Source organism: Aulonocara stuartgranti, assembly GCF_965226115.1.
Source record: "Aulonocara stuartgranti genome assembly, chromosome: 3".
Taxonomy (NCBI): Eukaryota; Metazoa; Chordata; class Actinopteri; order Cichliformes; family Cichlidae; genus Aulonocara; species Aulonocara stuartgranti.
In genome coordinates this window covers 74,372,371-74,394,099 of record NC_138941.1, presented here as the reverse complement: position 1 = coordinate 74,394,099, position 21,729 = coordinate 74,372,371, and the positions used below count along the sequence as shown (strand labels likewise).

General features: G+C 43.5%; 2 protein-coding genes across 3 annotated transcripts in view; one reads left to right on the top strand and one right to left on the bottom strand.

Moving 5' to 3' along the window:
- ephb4b (eph receptor B4b) overlaps positions 1 to 21,729 on the bottom strand; it is a 230,111-nt gene that overhangs the window by 48,059 nt on the left and 160,323 nt on the right. The gene's annotated exons all lie outside the window — the stretch shown is intronic.
- Positions 252 to 20,569, top strand: LOC309703578 (voltage-gated potassium channel subunit beta-3-like). 2 transcript variants are annotated; one of them, XM_082528491.1, is made up of 15 exons: positions 252 to 338; positions 1,397 to 1,703; positions 10,419 to 10,462; positions 10,549 to 10,586; positions 11,281 to 11,360; positions 11,768 to 11,812; positions 13,244 to 13,288; positions 14,284 to 14,327; positions 16,112 to 16,198; positions 16,504 to 16,589; positions 16,759 to 16,879; positions 17,890 to 17,984; positions 18,098 to 18,218; positions 18,335 to 18,423; positions 18,820 to 20,569. In XM_082528491.1, exons 2-15 carry the CDS (start codon positions 1,405 to 1,407, stop codon positions 18,910 to 18,912), a joined length of 1,287 nt encoding a protein of 428 aa, XP_082384617.1. In that variant the 5' UTR covers positions 252 to 338; positions 1,397 to 1,404; the 3' UTR covers positions 18,913 to 20,569. The 2 variants fall into 2 exon arrangements, with proteins under 2 accessions (XP_082384617.1, XP_082384618.1); XM_082528492.1 differs by lacking the exons at positions 252 to 338; positions 1,397 to 1,703 and adding an exon at positions 4,741 to 5,310.

Below are 21,729 nucleotides of genomic sequence, written 5' to 3'. Positions count from 1 at the left end.
GGTTAATCCACTGCTGCGTGGTGCATTCAGGGCCTTCCCTGAACCAGGACAGGTTGTCTATCTCACTCTACCACTGTCCTCTCTCTATTTAAAAAGACTTAAGTGTGTGTGTGAGTGTGTGTGTGTGAGATTAGAGCTAGATATATGAGGTTGATGGGCAGGACGCCATGTTTAACATCTGTACTCAGACTTTTGGTTTTTTGAATCAGACAGACATGATATCTGCTCTCTGATTGGTGGGATCAGGCCAACGGGATTAATATGAGAGCAGCAGCAGGGACACAGACAGACAGATGAAGGTGGACGGACGCTGCGGGCGACAGGAACCAGACAAACAGGTACGACATGCACATGCTGTAAAACTAGCTTTTTATCATTAAAGGTGAAGTTTGTGTGTAGAGCACAAATCAGGATTAAACTGACTGTTAAAAGTAGACGAGGATCAACAAAACTGTTTGACAAAGCAGAAAGTGTATCTAGCTGTAAGGGTCAGGTCAGCTACAGTTTGAGGCAGACATGAGTATAAAAATAAGTTCTGTAAGCAGGTATATGCACTACAGCTAATGTGGAGTCTATTACAGATTGATATAATTCCAGCATCTGAAGTGACGCTGTAATCCTGAGGCAGCTGCTGCTGGCATCATCTACACAGCTCTGATAAATGATTGTGTGTTTGCTGATGAAGGAGAAACATGTAGAAATGAAACTGTAGAGGACCAAGAATGGAGCCCTGTGGGACTCCAGACCCTAAACTGAATACAAGAACCACAGCAGCACCATCTGTTGGCTTGTGGTAACCTCATGACAGCGACCTGTCATTTATGGAGTAGCCACAGCCTAGAGCAGAAGACAAAAACATTCTGCTGGTATTAAAACAACAGCCAGGAATAGCAGGGAAAACCGTGAAAGTCTAAACTGCTACATTGGAGCTCAGATGTGTAAATTGTGTTACAGCGAAGCAGGACATCATCCATACAGGTGTAATTTTATTATTTTTCAAACTAGAAAGCTGCTGTACTTATCCTTTGTTACAAATGTGTGACCCATCTGCATCGTTATGTGTCAAGAAGGTACATGCACGATCATTTTAAGTTTGCTGAAAAAGCTTCTGTATGACAGGATGTTCTTGTGCCAGAGTACAGAAATCAGAGACTCAAACGTTTAGCTTTCTGTTCTGGAAGTTTCTGTACCCTGATTGTCACAGTGTCTTGGATAGACCGCATTTGCAGGAAGGCTGGTAAGACTGTGGGATCAGTCACTGTAGCTACACACAGGCAGCATTTTGCAAACTTGTAAATTATACATCTAAAGCCTGGAACAATAAACGAAACAATACCACACAGCTAATGGGTTCCTGGGTTAAATTGCTGACTTAAGGCCTGTTTTATCATTTCAGTGTCAGCCATGTTTGCGGGTCGGGCGTCAGCCGCAGGAGCCGCTGGACCCTCAGCAGCCGTAGCAGGAAAAGCTGGAAAGTTGTCAGTGGAGGAGCTCTATGGTTTCAGCAAGAAGCCCAAAGTAAACAGGGGGATTTCTGGGAAACCAGAGAAAACGGAAGTGAAGAAGGATGTGAAGGAGAAAGATGAGTCGGTGTTGGCATCTCAGATCCTGGAGGCCGCCCGGAGGCTGATGGAGAGGCGACGCCTTGAGATCTACCTGAAGGAGTGTGACATCACCATGGAGCAGAGGGACATGCAATACAGGTGACATAAAAGACAGGTGCAGTAACACGGAGTAACCACCAGAGGGCACAGGCACACTGAAACACATAATTTGAACCACATGGCAGTTTGAACTGGTTTTACTGGGCTACAGTGATGAGCTGGTTTTAATGTGAAGATAGCTGAACTGGTTAACCTGGAGAGCAGCTGTTACTGGTCAGACCGGTGTGTGGTGTCCTCCTCGGCTCACTCTGATTGGCTCCTGGAGCTGCTGAGTCACATTTCTGTTATTAAAGACTTTCTGCTCCAGTCGTTTATCAGCTCGGTGTGTGTGTGTGTGTTCAGAGTGAGCGCTGCATCATCCCTGACTTCAGCTAATGTTATCATATATAAAACTGAAACAGTGTAAATATGTGAGCAGCTGGCAGCAGCACGCGAGCCGATACCTGATCAATATGTCGATGAACAGACCAGTTTGTTCTGCAGACCGAGGTCACGCTACATTACCAAACACAGTCCTGCCTGTGTCTGACAACCTTCTGTAAAATCATTGGGTTTCAGTACAGAGTGATCCTCAGTGAGAGAACAGGTGACAGACGTCCATGTAAACCTCATTAAAAAAACAAAATAAGCTCAGTGTTTCATCAGATTTCCATTGGGACGTCTCCACTGGAGAGTTAGTGCCACTGGCTAAATACTACACCCAACACAGATGTTTACATAATAATAAAACAGTAGAGGCCAGAAATCAAATCACTCAGAACTACACTCTTCTTTAATGGCAGCTCTGAATGGGTTTGATTTTTCCATCAATGTATTTTTATTAATAACTGAAAGTCATCAGACCACTTAGCATTAAGCTGATAGATTTCCAATGAAACCTCTAACAGAAGAAAAAGAAGTCAGTTTTTCCAGTTTTGAATTGTATTTTCTATGGATGCTCACTGTAATAAAAAAGAAAAAATATGTCTAAACGTGTCTTAAACCTGTAATAATCTAAAAAATATATAATATGGGAACAGAGATGTGTTATTTTCGAAAAGATTCAATAAAATTAAAATAATGTTTTACAAAAATAGCATGAAAAATAATAATGATAATAATAAAAAATAATAATAATCATTACACCTGACTTAAGCACTTAAATTGGACAGATTTGAAATAGGACTTCTGAATGAAGAATTAGTTAAAATTATTTATCAGCTTTAAAAAATATATTAATGTGCTATTTTCAAATAAACACTGAGAAAAAACACGGCTTTTCAAAATAAACACTGAGGAAAAAACACGGCTTTTCAAAATAAACACTGAGAAAAAACACGGTTTTTCAAAATAAACACTGAGAAAAACCACGGCTTTTCAAAATAAACACCGAGAAAAAACACGCCTTTTCAAAATAAACACCGAGAAAAAACACGCCTTTTCAAAATAAACACTGAAAAACCACGGCTTTTCAAATAAACACTGAGAAAAACCACGGCTTTTCAAATAAACACTGAAATTTATTTACTAATAATAATAATTATACTAATAATTCTAATTCTGCGTAGGAGTGATGATGGCAGAACAAAAGCTACTTTTCTTACTATTAAAACACAAACAGACGAACAGACAGAATGCAGGCAGAAACCTTCGTTAGTAAACGTTAGCGTGTATGTGACGGGCTGTCTCTGCTGAGAGGAGCCTGCAGACAAAGATGAAGGTTTGATGATGATACTTCCTGATCGCTCGGAGGTTCGTGGAGCCACTTTTCTGTGGTGAAGTGTTTGTGATGGAGCAGGAAGAGATGGAGGCAGCGCCTAAGTGTGCAGCTACTCTTGTAATCCACATTAGTGACACCAAACCTTTGGCCTCGGGCGTCCTGCCGAGTCTGCACTCACATCTAATGCACTGCTGCAGCGCATTTATGAGCGCACACGAGTGTGTCCGATGGAGGAAGAGGAGTGGGGGAGGGTCTTCATCATCTTGTCATGTGCAGGAAACATCCTGAGAAATTAAACCAATGCCAAAAATCAACTTTCATCAGGGATACGAGAAGGGTTCATGTGTCTTCTTCTTCTCTCAGTTTATTTGAGTCCTCCAAGCTTCAGGAGCTTGTCTTGTAGTTCCTCCTGCGGCCACAGGTGGCGCTGTTTTGTTATCAGTGACAGCAAAAACAAGCAGCCATGATGTTTGTAGTTTTTTTTATGGACTTGTAATTTCACTGAAAATCTGAAACGTTTCTTATTTGTCCATGTTTTCTCTTTTGTAGTAGCTTTCCCCCCGTTTTTGCTTCTCTCGGGTTGTCTTGTGCTAGCTTTGTGACCCTTTGAGGGCATGTGTAGTTGGAAAAGTCCCCTCCATGTAACTGTATGTGCCTTTGAGGCATTTAAATCATTTTTGTTTTTTTTTTATCATTTTTAGACTTAATTGGCTTTTTAGGACCCTTTATGAGTTTTTACATTTTTTGCTGTTGTTTTTCCTAGAGGTTGTTTTTGTTGGGGGGTCATGTTGTTGTTGTTGTTTTTCTTCATTTCTTGCATCAATTTGATTCCCTTTTCATGTTTTTCTCCTTCTTGTTTCTGTTTTTGTTGGGGTTTTTTGTCAAATTTGTTCCATTATTGTTTGTTTTTTCTGTCATTTTTTATTTTTTCACAGTTGTCTTTTTGCTTTTTCCTGCTTGCGTCTATCTGCTGTTCAGCAATCGCTCTCCGGGGTTTAATAGCTGATGTATGAGGGGACATTTTTAATTCTTTTTCTTTGCAGGTCGCGATTGCCTCTTGCAGGCATTAATCTGCATGTTTCTCATTAAATGCGATGCAGATGAAGGAGGCTCAGGTGTGCTGGGGCTGTAGGTGAGATCCTTCAGCTGCTTCCAGCTCGCTAACATTAACAGCATGTTTCCCATGATGCTGTCTGACAGTAGCAATTATCACAGTGCTCTCTGCACAGTGACAGCCCTCGCGCTCCCTCTCTCTCTTTCTTTGTTGAATGCTCGCTCGGCCAGTGTGCAGCCAACCAGCTCTGAATAATGACAGGCGGGGGAGGGGCTCCCTCTCTCCCCCTCTCCTGCTCAGCGGCACAGTCCAGAGGACGGACGGACGCCCAGTTCTTCTTCCTGCGTTCATCTCTGCATCGCGTTCCCTCGTCTCTGTTTCTTCTTCTTTGTTGGGACGCTCTTCATCATCTCCTCCTCCTCCTTGTGCTCCCGGGGCTCCTGCTGTGGGACGGTGGTGTCCGACAGACGGACACACTGAAGGAAAGTTGATTGCATCTCTTTGATTGGCTGATTGGCTCAAACGCAGCGGGTGGACTCAAACTTGACATCCCACTCATGAATTCTTTCCATCGTAACCATAGCGACTGGCATCCTTGGCGGCAGCGGCGGTCTCCTCATCATGCTTTGAGACTTTAGAACTCTTTGTATAATCATAAGGTTCGTTACCGCGGCAATCAGGATGCAGGTGTCCATAGCATGTAACATGGGAGGAGGTGGGGGCGGTGGAGGGGCCAGCGAGCACCAGCTGAAGGAGCGGAGGGCGGCGGCAAACACCAGCAGCGCCCCCATCTGCCAGGTAAAGGTCAGGGCCGAGCCTTCGGAGCGGAACACCCTGCTAGGCCACGCCCACATGAAGGAGGCCCTCGGGCGTTATAGCAACATGAAGTACAGGTGAGGCAGTGAGAGTGACACAAAGAGGTGGTCATGTGACCCGACAGGTGCAGAGCGTGACTCAGGTTCATGTTTCATACACGTGTGTGTGTGCGTTTGTGTACCCGGGGTCGTTCTGTCAGGACCAGCAACAACGAGCTAGTACAGCAAACCGATCAGAGATATTGATCCGCCCCCTCCCTGGCATTGATTCTATATTGCTGATTGATGCGTTTGGTAGAGCCGATCAGGTGACATGTATGTAGTCTGAATACTGATTAGTCGGGTTAAATATTAATGGTCTGAAGCCAGATATTGATACGAGTGTGCGTCTCAGGGCGACTCGTCTCTCAGATATTGATGACTCAAAGCGAGGCTCAGAATTGATCCTGATTGAATATTGATGAATTCATCGTGGACTGTGACCTGGACTCAGGCGTTAACATCAGTCACCATAAACATGAAGCACATGCCGTGAGCTGACACCAACCTGGGCACAGACTCACGAGTACCTCAGACGTCTGTTTGACTTTCAGATTATGACTCACATATGAAGATCAGAGCTTGTACCAGACCAAGAATAAAGTGGACGTGGACATAAATCTAACACCAGGACTTCATCACTGACATAAAAGGGTCCCATCTAATGATTTTGTCAGGATTTGCATTTGGACATGAAACTTTGGATGTTTATTTGACATGACTATTGCTGACTATGATTCTCATGTTAGCATTGAAAGCTTGGTCTCAGGTACTAAAACCGATGACTTAGAATCTCCGTGTCTTTCTACCTGTTGATCCTGACTTCACGTACATCAATGACTTGATTTTGACTGAAGCACAAGTGACTCGGACTCTACTGACACTAACCTGGGCCTTAATGTCTCAGACGTGTGCATGAACGTCTATGATTTGGACTCAATCAAACATATAATATCAATCACATTTGACTTGCCAGTTTTCTTAAACGTGATTATTGAGGACCTGGACTGTCACAGCCAGAGCAAGACTGACGAACTCAGACCGGAGCTCACACGTAGGCACAGAAATGGTTTACAAGACTTACAATGAAGCACGTTATTGACATCCGGCTATGAAGGAGTATTGATGACAGTGTTGCTTGGTTTCATGTCTTGGGCTAAGACTACATTTTAAAACCAGTGGCTTGGATCTGGTATGAATCCTGTTGTCTCAAGATGAAAAATGACTTTATTTGAGAAACAAGCTTGAATTATGCGTCTGCGGGAAATCAACGACAAAACTCAGGCCATAACTGGAAACTCCTTTTAGCCCCATATTCTTCCACGTCACCTGACGTGAGCCTCCCGAGAATGCGGCTAAACGCAGACTCGATGCAATGACTGGATGATTTGTGAGGTTAGAGCACTGGGTTAAAAGAGGTTTCCACTTACATCACAAGTTACAGTATAGATTTCCTGCAGAAGTCTAAATCACGCTTTGGTTGTGGACTTGGACTACATGCATGATTCACTTGACTGTAATTGATTTTAGACTTGACCCAGACTTGGAAATAATGCCTTTGAACTGCATGATAAACTCTTACTGTGTGCTGACTTGTTTGAAGACGGTGGAACGAACTTGGACTCTAATATGTATATATATCAATTATTATCTATTTAACCTGACTTGTACTTTAATGTAATCTATCTGATGTGCACATTGTAAACAGCTTCTGTCCAGTAATTTGGTCTCAGACTGCGTTTTTTAAACTGCTGACTTTAATCAGGACTTGGGTTGTAATTATTGTTGCTTGGATGTGTCCTTAACTTTAGGCTTTACTCCTGTAAAATAACTCAATGAAATACTTGAAGTGTAGTTTTTAAAAACTGCTGGATTGACCTTGAATTTTAATGTGAATTTGGATGTTTTCAGCTCAGACATGTTCCTAGACTTAACTTTAACTTGGACACTAACATGAATATGTTTTCAGCTTGGACTCATATTTGAGTCATCATTGATGATTTCAGACTCGACTTTGAATTCGATTGTTGAAACCTCAATGAGCTGGTGTAAGACTTGGTAACTTGCATGTGAATCTTGTTTTCTTGCCTCAGACTTAGAGGTAAATGTCATGGATTTGTACTTATTCCACTTGGATGTGAGCCTTTGTTTGATCTCGAACACAAGCGCCTCGGTCTTGGATGTGAATGAGTGTTGCAGACTTGAATTACTCGAGTCAGTTTACGTGTCAGACTTTAATTGAGTCTCTTTCTGTTCGATCACTGAAGCGTGTCGCTGGTTTTCAGACTGGTGGAGGTGTTTCTAAAGCGGCCGGCTGATGTTTGGATGTTTGTGTCTGGCTGTGTTTGATGTGTGAAAACTGTAAATGTCAGTAAAAACACAGCTGATTGGTCAGCTGCTGCTGCTGTTGGGGGTATTTTTAGCAGCGCTGTCTGAAGCTGCTGTTTGTGGTATTTTTTATCCTGACATGAAACATGCGCTCCCTCCCTCATGTATGTTCTGTACCATCTGCACAGCGTTAATCAGCCTCAGCTCTGTGACCTCTGACCTCACACTCATGTTGATGAATGTACAGCGAGTTTGCTTAAATTAAAGGCACTGCTGTAATCACACTCTCCGATAAGTTGATTGGTTTCGACATAAAGCTTTAAATCATGCTGACTGATGACCACAGCTCCCATCATGCACTGCTGCTGACTTCAACAGTGACTTTAAATCTTCCTGCTATTGCTCCCTAAATGCAGCGGCAGCAGTCCTCATTAGCCTGGCTGCAGACCTCAGTCTGCTTTATTGCCACTGAGCACATTAACAAGGTGATGACCAATGAAATCACGTGGAGGCTGTTGATGCTGCGTGTGGTTTATATGTCAGGCTGATACAGTGGTCATCACTGTATCAGCCTGACAAGAGCAACAAATCAATTAGACGCTAACGCGATCAAATCATCGATAAAGCTACAACGCTGACCGTCTGCATACAAAGCTAATGTTGGTATTTAATGTAAGTGAAAGATCTCAAAATCCCTTTTGGGGTTGGATTCAGCATAAAGCTGCCTAATCAAACATGCGGAGCTACCTGCTGCCGTACCTGCTGTTCCCGACTGTTCCTGACTGTTCCTGACTGTTCCCGACTGTTCCCAACTGTTCCTGACTGTTCCTGACTGTTCCCGACTGTTCCTGACTGTTCCCGACTGTTCCCAACTGTTCCTGACTGTTCCCGACTGTTCCCAACTGTTCCCGACTGTTCCCGACTGTTCCCAACTGTTCCCGACTGTTCCCGACTGTTCCCGACTGTTCCCGACTGTTCCCGACTGTTCCTGACTGTTCCTAGCTGAAACTAGCATCTTTCTCTGTCCAGGACAATGATGCAGTCCATTTACCCCTTTAATGATCATACAGACTGAGTGGACTTAAATACATCGGAGCACGGATGTTTGAACTTGGGAATGATGTCAAACCCGAGTTAGTGTGTTCCAGATAAAGCGAGGAAACACATGACTTTTTAGGTATCACCAGCAATACATGATAACACTCATTTGTTTTGCACTTAAAAAAACATCAGTGCAGAACATTCATAGAGTCCGATCAGTGCACTGCTTACTTACTGAGTCACAGGTATGTAACGGTAGAAGTACACCTTAAAGTTTTGGTACTGTTGACCTTTAGTGCCGCCATCTTGAATTGTTAACTTGGAGCTGTTCTGGCTTAGTTGGAAATGTGAGTTGATGGGACTTTCCAGACTCCATTTCTGACTGGGAGCTCAACTTATTCTAGCCCAAAGTGGTTTTGAGGAGTTACAGTAAAGTGAAGCGCACACAGTAAACTGCAGGCAGAGCTGATTCTTCTGCCTGTACTCAGACGACAGTACCTTCAGAAGGCTTCATGCTCTACATCAGTGGTCCCCAACCCCCGGGCCTCGGTCCGGTACCGGTCCGTGAGTCGTTTGGTACCGGGCCACGAGAGTTGAGGCTCAGGTGTGAAATGTATAGTTTTCAGGTTTTTTATCCATTTTTAGCGTTATTTTGTTATCGTTTTTATCGTTTACTCTGTTTTCCTTGGTCTTTTCACGTGTGTTATGAATAAATTTTCTTTTATTCGGTACCGGTACTAGTTTTTCTTTGTTGTATTTATCCGCGACACCTTAAAGGCCGGTCCGTGAAAATATTGTCGGGCATTAAACTCATCCATGGCGCAAAAAAGGTTGGAGACCGCTGCTCTAGATCAAATATACCCGTAAAGCTTGTCTTCTCTTCTTTCTGAAACCATTTAAATCTCTCTGGCACAAATGCTAACTGAGCTACGGTCATTTAAAGAGTGCTTGTAAAATGGGCTGATTTTAAAAAAAAAGAAAGAATACTGAGGAGTCTCCATGAACTTATTTTGAACATTAATAAGCAATCACCAGCCATCTCACGTTTCCAGCCAGCAGGCCCATGAGGTCGCTGCTGTGGTGCTCCTCAGAGACTCACCCTGTGGCCATCCCAGCTCCGCTATCTTACCGGTGATGATAGAAGTCTTTGTTCCTGCTAAAGTGGATTTCTGGTTCAAGTGTCTCTGTGCTGAGCTCTTTGAGGCTGCAGAGCAGAACAAGAACTGCTGCAACAAACTGAAGACCAAGAAAGTGGAATTTGAGTCCACAGGATGTGAAACTCAATGAAGAACAACAGCAGCAGCAATAAGAACAAATCGATTGTTAAACCATTAAAAATAAGCATTAAACTTGATCGAAACATCAGTCAAACTGGAACCATGAACACTGATCAGTGCAGTGAAGTATAAAAGAAATTAAACCTTTTTAAGTTCTAAATGTTTACGTATCAGGACATAAATTAAACACTCTGACCTAAACACAGCCTCAGATGAACACATGACATATTACACCGTGTCATCATTTATTTAGCAAAAACTGAACCATGACTGTGTAATATGAATCTGGAGACACAAACTACAATGATGCGCATGTGTGTGGAAAACAGATCCATGTAGTTCTATAAAACAGCATTTACAGTCTGCAAACGATGTTCTAATTGTGCCTTTAAATGATGCATAAATAAATGAATTTATTTGTTAATATAACAGGAGGGTTAGTCTGACTTCCTGCTGGTGTAATGATCCATCAGTGGACCTGCTGATTTGGTTGTTTTGCAGGAATCTTGGGAAATCTGGGCTGAGGGTGTCCTGCTTAGGACTGGGTGAGAGCTGCAGCAGACACACACTGTAAGCACATTTCCATATATCCAGCACACACAGTCAGTGTTACTTTTTTCTGTCTTCACAGGAACATGGGTGACATTTGGTTCTCAGATCTCTGACGAGGTACGAAGTGTTGGTGTGTTTGTTTACCTACACAAATGTGGACCTGGCTACTGCCACTCACCAACGGAGGACCTGCAAACCAAAAGGGTTCAGTTAAAACCAAGCTACAGGATGTCTAGTGAATTTATTTGAAGTCAGTATATACTTTTAACGTGGCTCTTCTAGGTTTGACCCTTTTGCTGCCATTTAAAGTTCAGCTGTACTCTTCATATATCTATTATTGTCAGAGGTGTATTATATGCAACAATTAATTTATTCAATGATGAAGCGTCTGTGATTATTTTGGGAATATTTGAGTCACGTCAGCATGTTTAAATGTTAAAAATAATATAGTTAAAGCAGCTGTACTTTTATAAGAATGTCTTTAACAACTGCTTCACATCCTTTCATGTCCATTTTTGGCTCCACTGAAGGCGACCGAGGCTCCAGAGACAGGAAATCAAAGTTCCTGCTTGGAAAGTTTTGAAGGAAAAATCAAAAAGCTGTTTGTCAGGTTTCATTTTAGTTTGAAATTACATTAAAAAATAGATTTAAGTTATATTTCCAAAGAAACGAGGTCCTCACTTGGTCAGTGCAGACAGACGGTCCACTGTTAGTAATGTAGGGGTGTGTGTGTGTGTGTGCTAAATGCATGAACACATATTACATAACCACTTCTGCAGATCTGTGCTTGTATTAATGTGTGTGTGTGTAGATGGCAGAGAGCGTGATGACGGTGGCGTACGACAGCGGAGTGAATTTGTTCGACACAGCGGAGGTTTACGCCTCGGGGAGGTACAGTACCGACTGTCTGCTCGTCTGATCTCAGCTGGTTCCCGTCCACCTCGCTGCACCGCAGCCTTAATTAGTCCATAAGAAAGGATGTATAGACTGCTGCAGGGCGGCTGCATGGACACAGTGGAGGTCGCCGGGGGGCGTCGCAGAGTGCACGTTAAAAAACAAAAACCCCCTCTGCCTCTGCTCTCAGAGACATGAAACATACATGTAAACTCTGAACAGCATCCCGGCCTCAGATTCTATTTAGAATAAACCCTCCAAGTTCTTCTCTCATCAGAGTTTCTTTGATGGAGTGATTCAGCTCATACACAAAAGATGAATTATCATAAGGTTAAATGTCTTACATTTATAAGATTGTCTGAAATCTGGATGTAAATCTTTGATTGTGTGAGTTTGTGTTTCAGGGCGGAGACGACTCTGGGAAACATCCTGAAGAAGAAAGGATGGAGGTAAACCAGCTGGTCACTGTTAGCCTGTGAGAAACCAAGAAAAATCATTAAATGAAATGAAATCATTTCATTTATATCAACAATGTTTGGGATTGAGAGATTCTGGCTTTAAAACTGGTGAATTAATATTTTACCTAAAGAACTAAATCTGTGTTTATATGCTGGCGTTATCCTTTATTTTCTGTTTAGTCCTGTTTTTACATTTTTTTTAGTGTCTCTTAAATATTTTGATTTGATTTGATTTATTTTATTGTGTATTCACTTCATCATTTTTCTGGGATATAAATTTTGTATTTAAATTTATTACAATTTGTTAGATTTTTTAGATTTTTTTAGGTTTGGAAATAACGTGTAATGAATGGAAATGATGTTATTTCGCATTTTATCTCATTATTTAAACATTTATTTATTTCTTCATTATTTTAAAAAATACAATTAACATAATTTTTTACAATAAGAATTATTTAAAAAGTTAATTTAATAATATTTACTTTGAATTGTAATTGTATCAACATATTCTTGGGATATTTTTTGTTTCTTTGATTTCTTACATTTTTAAAAATAACTGTATTGATTTAAAAGAAGATATTAAGTCTATACTAATTTCAGGGATCTTTTGATTCATTTTTTTAGCTTATGCTTAATTTTAATCTTTATCCTATTTAAAATTTTGAATTTGTAGTGAGTGATTTTTCTAACACTAAATCTTTAACAGCAAAAATGAGAGAACTGACTATATTATGATGTCATATTGTATATGAACATGTTTTTAAAGTAAACTGAGAGCAGTTTAGTGCTGGAACATAAATAAGTGAAACATATGATATTTTATAACGTTGGGTTAATGATTTAAACATTGTGTCTGACAGTGAAGCACAGAGCAGCTGCTACAGCAACCTTATTACATGTTAGCATAAAAACCAGCGTCCAGCTAATGTAAACACAAAAGTTCAGCATGACTCACATTAACACACACACACACACACACACACACACACACACGCACACACACACACACACACACACACATGCACACGCACACACACACACACACACACACGCACACACACACACACACGCACACGCACGCACACACACACACGCACACACACACGCACACACACACACACACACACACACACACACACGCACACACACACACACACACACACACACACACACACACACACACACACTGCTGTGTTTGCGAGGTGCTGCTGGACCAAACTCCCAGAATAATAACGTGTGTTTTGTCTTGAAGACGTGTTGATGTGTGACTCAGCAGATTTTCCCTCCATCCGTCTCCTCCACCTCATTTTAATCTCCATCGTTTCCTCCCCTCCCTCCAACCGCGCTCCATCTCTCACACTGACTGATGGCGGTGCAACAGCAATACCACTGAAATAACTTGTGTGTGTGTGTCTCCACCAGGAGGTCCAGTTATGTGGTGACCACTAAGCTCTACTGGGGCGGACAGTGAGTGATGCTTTCATATTACTATAATCACGAGTGCCTGCACTGTTCTCAGATCAGCTCTGACTGCAGATACATCAGACTGAAGCTGTGTGAATGTGTGTGTCACAGGTGCTTCTGCACCATAGGTCAGTGAAATATATGACTAGCACAAAGACTCGGTCGGGAACACTGAAAACTGGAACAGCTGAAGCCACAACGACTCAGGAAACAAAGATGTAGCTTACTGTTCATGACCACTGACAACAGACTGTATATGAAAGATGGACTTCATGCTATATGATTGGTTTAGGTCAAGGCGGGGGCGGGATTATATCAGGAATCAGCTCTGAACTCTTTTCTCTAGGGGTGGAGGACAGACTGATGGATGAGGTCTGTCAGGAGTCTCTGTGGGCAACACTGAGACCTGTGGTGAGAGTAGGGAGCAGGTGGAGGAGAGCCTGGAGAGGTGGAGGTATTCACACAAGGAATACGTGTGTGTGAATGAGAGGGAGACGGGTGGAGGAAGGTGCAGGAACAGGGGGAGTGAAGGTGGGGGAGTCTACTAGGGGTCAGGGCAAGAAGAAGGTGAAGAAGAGAGACACGACAGGGTGGAGTAGGCGGAGACAAGTGTCGGAGCGCCTCTCCATGCACTGGAGTGTGACAGAAGGAAGCAGCAAGAGTGAAAGAATTAACGATTTAAAGATGGAGGTGAGACCTGCTGCAGCCGAGGGGAGCTTTGTGGAGGACATGCAGACGGTCGGTGTAACAGAGGACCCTGAGGTCGGAGGAGGTGTAGGCAGGCGGGCTGCTGTAGCTCCCCCTAAAGGAGCAGCTGAAGAGAGAAGAAGAGATTAGTGACAGTAACAGTGTCCTCTCTGCACTGTGCACAGAACCTGTCGACTGCATGAGATTACTCAGTGTTAAAGTCACGTGACTGTGGCGTGTTTAACGTTTCAGTTCTTCTGTGAGGTCATCACCGTGACATCACCGTGACGTCACTGTTCGTTTGTTTACAGGGCAGAGACGGAGCGAGGGTTGTCGCGGAAACACATCATTGAAGGTAAACCCCCTTCAAACACATTGTAAATACCCTCCACACCATTTGCACACTTCTCCTACATTACCCAGAATCCTCTGCACATAGTTCATACACAGCTCTGAATGGTGTGGAGGAGCATCTGTCACACAAACACAGCACGCTGAAAAACTCGAGTACATTTACTCGGATACTCTGCAGCTCAGAGTCGCATGTGAGGAGGCGGAGCGAGGCGGAGCGGTGAAAAGTCAGAGACTAATTACTGTCAGCGGTCAGTCAGTGTCCTCTGTCAGCTGCTGGAGGTCGTCGAGGCTTTAAGAGGCTCAGTCACACCGAGACAGGATTAGGAGTTACACACATTCACACACACACACACACTGAGCAGCATCAATCATCCGTCCCACTGAAAGCTGCTAACAGCTCAGTTCACTTAAATCACTCTCTGAAATGCTAAGTGCTAAATTTACCCCTGAGAGCGTGGCAGGAAGTCGCCGTGATGCTGACAAACTCTCATCTTTGATGAACGTCTCTGCAGCAGCTGCTCACAGACACTCGCGGCCTCGTGGAAACCTCCAGTTATTTATTCATCTGCTGGAGCAGCAGGACAGTAAACGCACCGCTCGTGCCGCTGATGTAAAGCCTGGTCCAGGCGTCAGACTAATCTAGCAGCAGCTCTGCTTTTATGATTCGTCCTGTAAAAGCAGGAAGTCCTAACGTTCTCTGGAGGTTTTCCAAAGGACACAAACATCCTCAACCTTCACATAACAGTTGGTACATTTGTGGGCGGAGCTACAGTGGCTGCAGAAAGGAGGTGGAGCTTTCTCCAGGGGCCCATCTGTTAAAATGTTACACCTGTAAAACAGCTGGTATACACGACAGAAGTGAAAGAAGTATTCGGAGGCTTCGTGTCTTCATGGTTTAAACATTCACCTCACAATCAGAGGATTGCAGGTTTGATCCCGGTCACACGTGTGCACGACTGTCTGTAAGGGAGCAGCTGAACACAGCAGCTTCATCCTGTTTGAGCAGAAAGTGCAGCTCGTCTGTTTTCTGCAGCACTTTGAGGATTTGTGAGCGCACAAACATTCTGAGTGTTACAGCTTAGCTGGCACGTTGGTGATGATGTAACACCACAGCTGATTGATAGGGTCAGACCACAAAGACAAACTGCTGGACCTTCACAGGGTCCGGTTCTTTATGTTGGACTACACTGGCTGTGTTTGAATCGCTCCTCACAGATGTGCCAGCAGCAGAATCTTCCTGTGCTGATCTTTTAAGTCTGGATAAAGTAGCAGTAATCCAGGACGTCGAGCCTTCGCTGCGCTGCTGCTGAGCGTCATTCAAACCCCCCGAGTCCTCCGAGCGTCCTTCACGAGGTCGTCTGAGATAATTCCTGCCGTCAGCTCACACCAAAAACAGTCATCAAAACAACAGCAGAAACAACAGAAAGAGCAGACGCAGGTTTCCGTGGAGCTGTCAGAGATGCACACGCTCACAGCGTCCCTGCTGACGGTGCAGGTGGAGGAGGCGCCCACCACGTTTCCCACGCACCTCCAGCTTTTACACCAGCAGAGCATCCGATCACTTTCATGTGCAGCGCTGATCAGAAACACAAAATTCAGCGTCTGCACGAGAGAAAATGATTCAGTGTGAGCCATACGGAGGCCCGTGAGGGCCAAACTCGCAGATGCTGCAGGGCTGAGTGACAGCTGCACTTTGTGTCCTTCAGGCTGGAAATAAAACTGATTTCATTATTTGATTGAATCATGGCGGCATGCTGAGAATGGCCATCTGCGTGTGTGTTGCAGGTCTGCGTGGCTCGCTCTCCAGGTTACAGCTGGACTATGTGGACATCGTTTTCGCCAACAGAACGGACGTGAACGCGCCGATGGAGGGTCAGCGTGCACAAGCACACGTGCACAAGCACACGTGCACAAACACGTGAACAAAGTAGCTCCACATGGAGACAAAATACAACAGTATTTAAAGTTTTCAGTAACTGAAAGCTACAGCTCATCACGTTTAGTGAATGAAACTTTCTCTGCAGCAGACAAATGTAAAAGTTTGAAATGGAACGTTATCTGTCTCAGTGCGTTCTGTCTAACCACGATGAAAACATCATTTTTCCTGTTCTGGATGAAGCAGAGCAGAGAGCCTCAGTCTGTGTGCAGCTGGGACTCACTGGTTTCTCTTTTTGCAGAGATCGTTCGAGCCATGACCTTCGTCATCGAGCAGGGCATGGCCATGTACTGGGGGACGTCGCGCTGGAACGTGGTGGAGATCATGGTAACACAACTCACAGCTGTGGGACCTGCACAGCTTTACTCTGAGCTTTGACATTTATGTTCCTGATACTGTATATTAAAATAAATAGATATAGACAGAGATGAGCTTCTATCTAAGGACAGATTCATTAACGAAACACCCGAGTGTGTCTCACCTGTGTGTCCACCAGGAGGCGTACTCCATTGCGCGGCAGTTTAACCTGATCCCTCCGGTGTGCGAGCAGGCCGAGTATCACTACTTCCAGAGAGACAAAGTGGAGCTGCACCTGCCCGAACTCTACCACAAGATCGGTACACACACACACACACACACACACACACACACACACACGGTTTCTCAGTTATCTCATCAGTGTCTGAGGGTTCTTATAGAAAGCCGAACACAGAACTGTGATGATCGCACAGTTACAGGACATGTCTGCTCGGCCTTATGAACCACGTCCTGCATCATCAATGTAAACAAGGAGCAGTCTGAGCTGCAGCAGACTGGAGGAGCTGGACTCAAACCATCAACCCTTTGAGTAGCAGACAGCTGCAGTGTGCAGGTCTGAAACACGAGTCAGTGCTAGAGTGCATTAAATATGCATTCCTCTTTATGACCAGCAGGGGGCTCTGTAAACTTGTCCCTGATGTGTTTCTGGTCTCCAGGCCTTACTAAATAAAAAAAATCATGTTCAGTTTGGAAATTTGGTCTCATTAGAATCAGGAAGGAGGGTTTCGGAGCTCATGAGCTGACAAGTGAATGATGACGGTGGTTTTACTGCCAATTTCAAAACATCACCCTGGTGAAAGCTGTCAGCTCGAGGCTCGTCTGGCTGCTTTTACCTCGTCCAGCTTCCACTAACTTCCAGCTGTGGTTACATTTATGTGACAGGACGTTTCTCAGAGGGGCCGGAACCACCCCTGGCCACCTCTTTAGCTGTGGCCCTGGTCACACACTGACCATGAACCGGCTTTAATCTCATCTCTTTGATCTCATCGGCCAGGTAGAAGGCTGACCTGCGTTAAACACTGTAGTGGGAGCTGTGGGAGCTGTGGGTTGTGTGGGAATGTTTACTGTTGCTCACAGGTCACTTTGACAGAGTACAGCTGTGCGATCAGCGGTTGTGTGTCTGTTGTTCTGTCAGTAGCTGTCACTGATGAGCTCTCAGGCTGGTGCGATGATGAAATGTTGCTCTGTGTCTTTAACTGGACGCTGAGACCCAGCCGAGGTCTGTGGGGACAGCAGCTGTTCAGGTCCGCCTCTAAATTTAGACCCGTTTAACAAAAGTGCTCCAACATGAGGTCTGTGTGTCTGTCAGGTGTCGGAGCCATGACCTGGTCCCCGTTAGCTTGCGGCCTGCTGACGGGCAAATACAACGAGGGCGTCCCTGAGAGCTCCAGAGCCGCCATGAAGGTACAAGCAGCACAAACACCATCAATCTGAGCTCGGAGCAGCACAATGAGGCCATCTGTTACCCTGCTGATCAATACGTGTGTGTGTGTGTGTGTGTGTGTGTGTGTGTGCAGGGCTATGCTTGGCTGAAGGAGCGCCTCTGCAGCGATGAGGGGAAGAAGCAGCTCAGCAAAATCAAAGAGCTCCACCTGCTGGCTGACAGGCTGAACTGCACGGCTGCTCAGCTGGCCATTGGTAATCTTACAGCACCACAAGTGTGTGTGTGTGTGTGTGTGTGTGTGTGTGTGTGTGTGTGTGTGTGTGTGTGTGTGTGTGTGTGATATTAACTGATGTCTCTGTGTGTTTGCCAGCCTGGTGTCTCCGCAGTGAAGGCGTCAGCTCGGTGCTGCTCGGCGTCTCCAACACAGAACAGCTGCTGGAGAACCTCGGCTCTGTCAGGGTAACAACGTGGCACTGAACCTTCACCTTTGACCTTTAACCCCGAGTACACGTTACAGCTTCTGGGACGTTTCTGAGATCTTCAAGATCTGCAAACAGCGGGGCAACATCTGAGGGAACTAATGCAGATTTAGCCTCAGTCTGGAATAAACAAATATATATTTGTTTATTATGACGAGATGGCTGACTGAAGTTTACAGTTTCTGAATAAACGCAGAATAATAAACAACAGCTAAAACTACAGCAAAGACAGAAATATGACAGGAAGTTCACATTTTAAATAAAAAATCAGCTGTTAAAGACAAAAAATGCGACAATAACAGGAAACAACCAGTCAGAGGTCCAGTCTGAGGCCTGTGATTGGTAGCCACTAACCACTTCCTGTTCTGTCCCTCAGGTGCTGTCTCAGCTGACTCCGCCCCTCATCGCCGAGATGGACGCGTTGCTGGGCAACAAGCCAAGAAATGTGAAGAAGGAGGCGAGAAGATGAAGATGAGGAAGAGTTCAGACTGTAGATAATCAGAAATATTTATTCTTGTATTAATCTTCACATCTTCATTAATACAGTAAAATATTCAGATGGATAAACTGTGACACGAAAACAGTTAAAAACAGAGAAAAATAACGAGAAGGTTTGAAGCTGGTATCAAAGGAAACTTTTATGGTAAAACCATTAAAATGTAAATATGTTTGTTTCCTAGTTAATCATGTAGGGATTTATGGAAGTTCCTTAATTAAACAATGTTTGTGAGGAGCTGCAGAAATAAAAATCTAGATTTTATGAAACTGTGAAACACATAAATATGTATAACAATAAAACGTGTGTCCGTACAAACAGAAGCACAAACTTTTTTCTAGTTAGGAAATAATAACTTGGTTTTATTTTGTAAACAATCACAAATATCACATGAACGTAGAGTTTTATTTTTATATATTACTATAATTTTTATCATCACATATTAAGCCCCGCTGTGATCTACATCCTTATGTTTTATGATATTAGGACATTTATGAAATAAAGGCACAAGTAAACTAAATTTAAAATTAGTGTAAAAAACACAATCATGCTTCAAACTTCTCACTCCAGGTAAATATATATAATAAAAGTATTTTTATTTAATCCAGAGTTCTTCTTTTAGGCTTTGTTTTTTGGCATACACAGGCTTCCGTATCTCAATAAGCGCTATTTGTATTTCAAAATAAAAGCCTGCTCCTGAGTACTCTGTACTGAAAATATATTTATGAGTATATTTATTGTGAAATTGGAAATGTGTATTTTATGAATGTAGCTGCTGCTCCCTCCTGTGTGTGTTTAGATAGAGAAGTCATTTAACTCAGTGGTGCTCAACCTGAGGAGACGGGACCTCTCAGGAGTCAGGACCTCCTCACATCTGGAACATCTTGAAGGAAACGAGTATACTTTCCATCTCAATTAAAGTGAACACAGTAAGATTAATGTGACTCAGTGGAGGTTACAACATGAACACAACACCAACATGTGAACTTTAACCAGGTAGCCGACAGGTCTTTGGTCTCCTGATGGGTGGATGTGAAGCTGTGTGATTCAGGCTGTAAAAATCAGAAACACCAGGTGTGCACCGGCTTCAGTGTGGCTGATGTTTGACTGGAAGTCCCTTTATGTTCCTCAGTGTCCTGTGAAGCTGCTGGAACTTGGTTTTCATTCATGTGGCGTTGATAAAGATGGAGGTAAATCTGCTGAATCTGGAGGGTGGAGACTGTTTCCTGTGTCACTGAAGGTTCTCCGTCTGATGCTGGGAGTAGAGCTCATGTTGCAGATCCACCAGTGTGTGCTGGCAGGAGGACAGATCAGCTCCATCAGCTGACACAACAAATTCAAGTCAGTTTGAAGCAGACGTTGATGTTTGCTGTCAGTCTGAGGTCAGAGGTCAGACTGGGCTCTAGACAGATCTGAGCATATCAGCTGGGGTAAAAATGAGCCAGAGGTGCACGAGAAGAAGATCGAGAAGATTTAACCAGGTGTTTATTCCTATGAATCAGACCTGCTTCACATGGGCTCTGTGTGACTTACATATTTATGTAAACCTGCTGATCAGGCTCAGAGTCAAAGTCAGTAACAGACACAAACTGCTGTAAATATGTAAAAATAAAATCAATAGTAAAGCTCATCGTTGGTGTTTATTACCCACAGTTTATAATCAGAGTTGGTCTTTTAAACACTGAAATAATCAGTATTAATTTTCACTGCATAATTCAAACATTCATAATCAAACCAGTCGAGTTTCCTGATGTTTCCACTCTGCTGGAGCTTTTTGACCCAAGCTCAGTTTATTATTTCAGTTTCACTCTGATCAGAAAAATCCAAATTATGCTGTTCTTTAATGAGAATAAAAAATAATAACAAAAATTACCCTTTGAAATAAACACTGTGAGTAAATACACAACATTTATGTTAAAAATGTGAAATAATGTGTAAAATAAACACTGTGATTCATTATTGAAGCGTTTTTCTTTGTTAGATCATCACCTGTTTAACATTATTATCCCATAAATCCTTTCAATTTGACTCCACTAATCACCTGACTGAAACTGTGTGACCGTTACCATGACGACCAGCTGGATCACAAAGTCTTCCTGTTTAACCCCTCCTACCGCTCTCTGTGAAGGAATACCAATAAAGTTATTTAAATCTGGATGAGAGTGTCTGCCTCTGACCACCAGGTGGAGCTAAAGTCACACAGGAGCTGCAAACAAAGAGAGAGTGAGACTGTAGGTGAGCTGTGATCATGTGAAGCTCCCTCAGGCTCATCTCACTCACTCTGCCCACACTTCTCACTCCTTCTCTGCATGACTACACAAAATATCTCAAATATAATCTTATGATCTTTATCATGAGCAGGTGTGATCTCAGAATCACCCACAGCTGAGTTCTGTGGAAGCATTTTCAGAGACACCGGGCAAACAGAAGCTGCAGGGTCAGTTTTATTGACTCTGAAGTCACCGGGACCAGGATACAGATATCAGTGTTAGCATGTGTGCTTTCTGTCACAGCCAAAAAAGACTGAAGTCCATTCTGAGCCGTAAAAACGTCTCTGTCGTTAACACGGATTTTGATACTGTAGAAGTTAACCATTGATTTTACCCTCTGCCAGGATCAGAGCTCAGCTTTACTCCACCTGTCTGACTTCTTCATGTGTCTGTGTCACATTCACTGACTGCGTCTTCTTCTTTGTTTCTTCTTTGAGAAGCTTTGCGTGTAAAACGAGGCATCGATTCTTCAGTAAAGCCTTTATTTAGATCCTGTGTGGAGCTGCACGGTCAACATGTG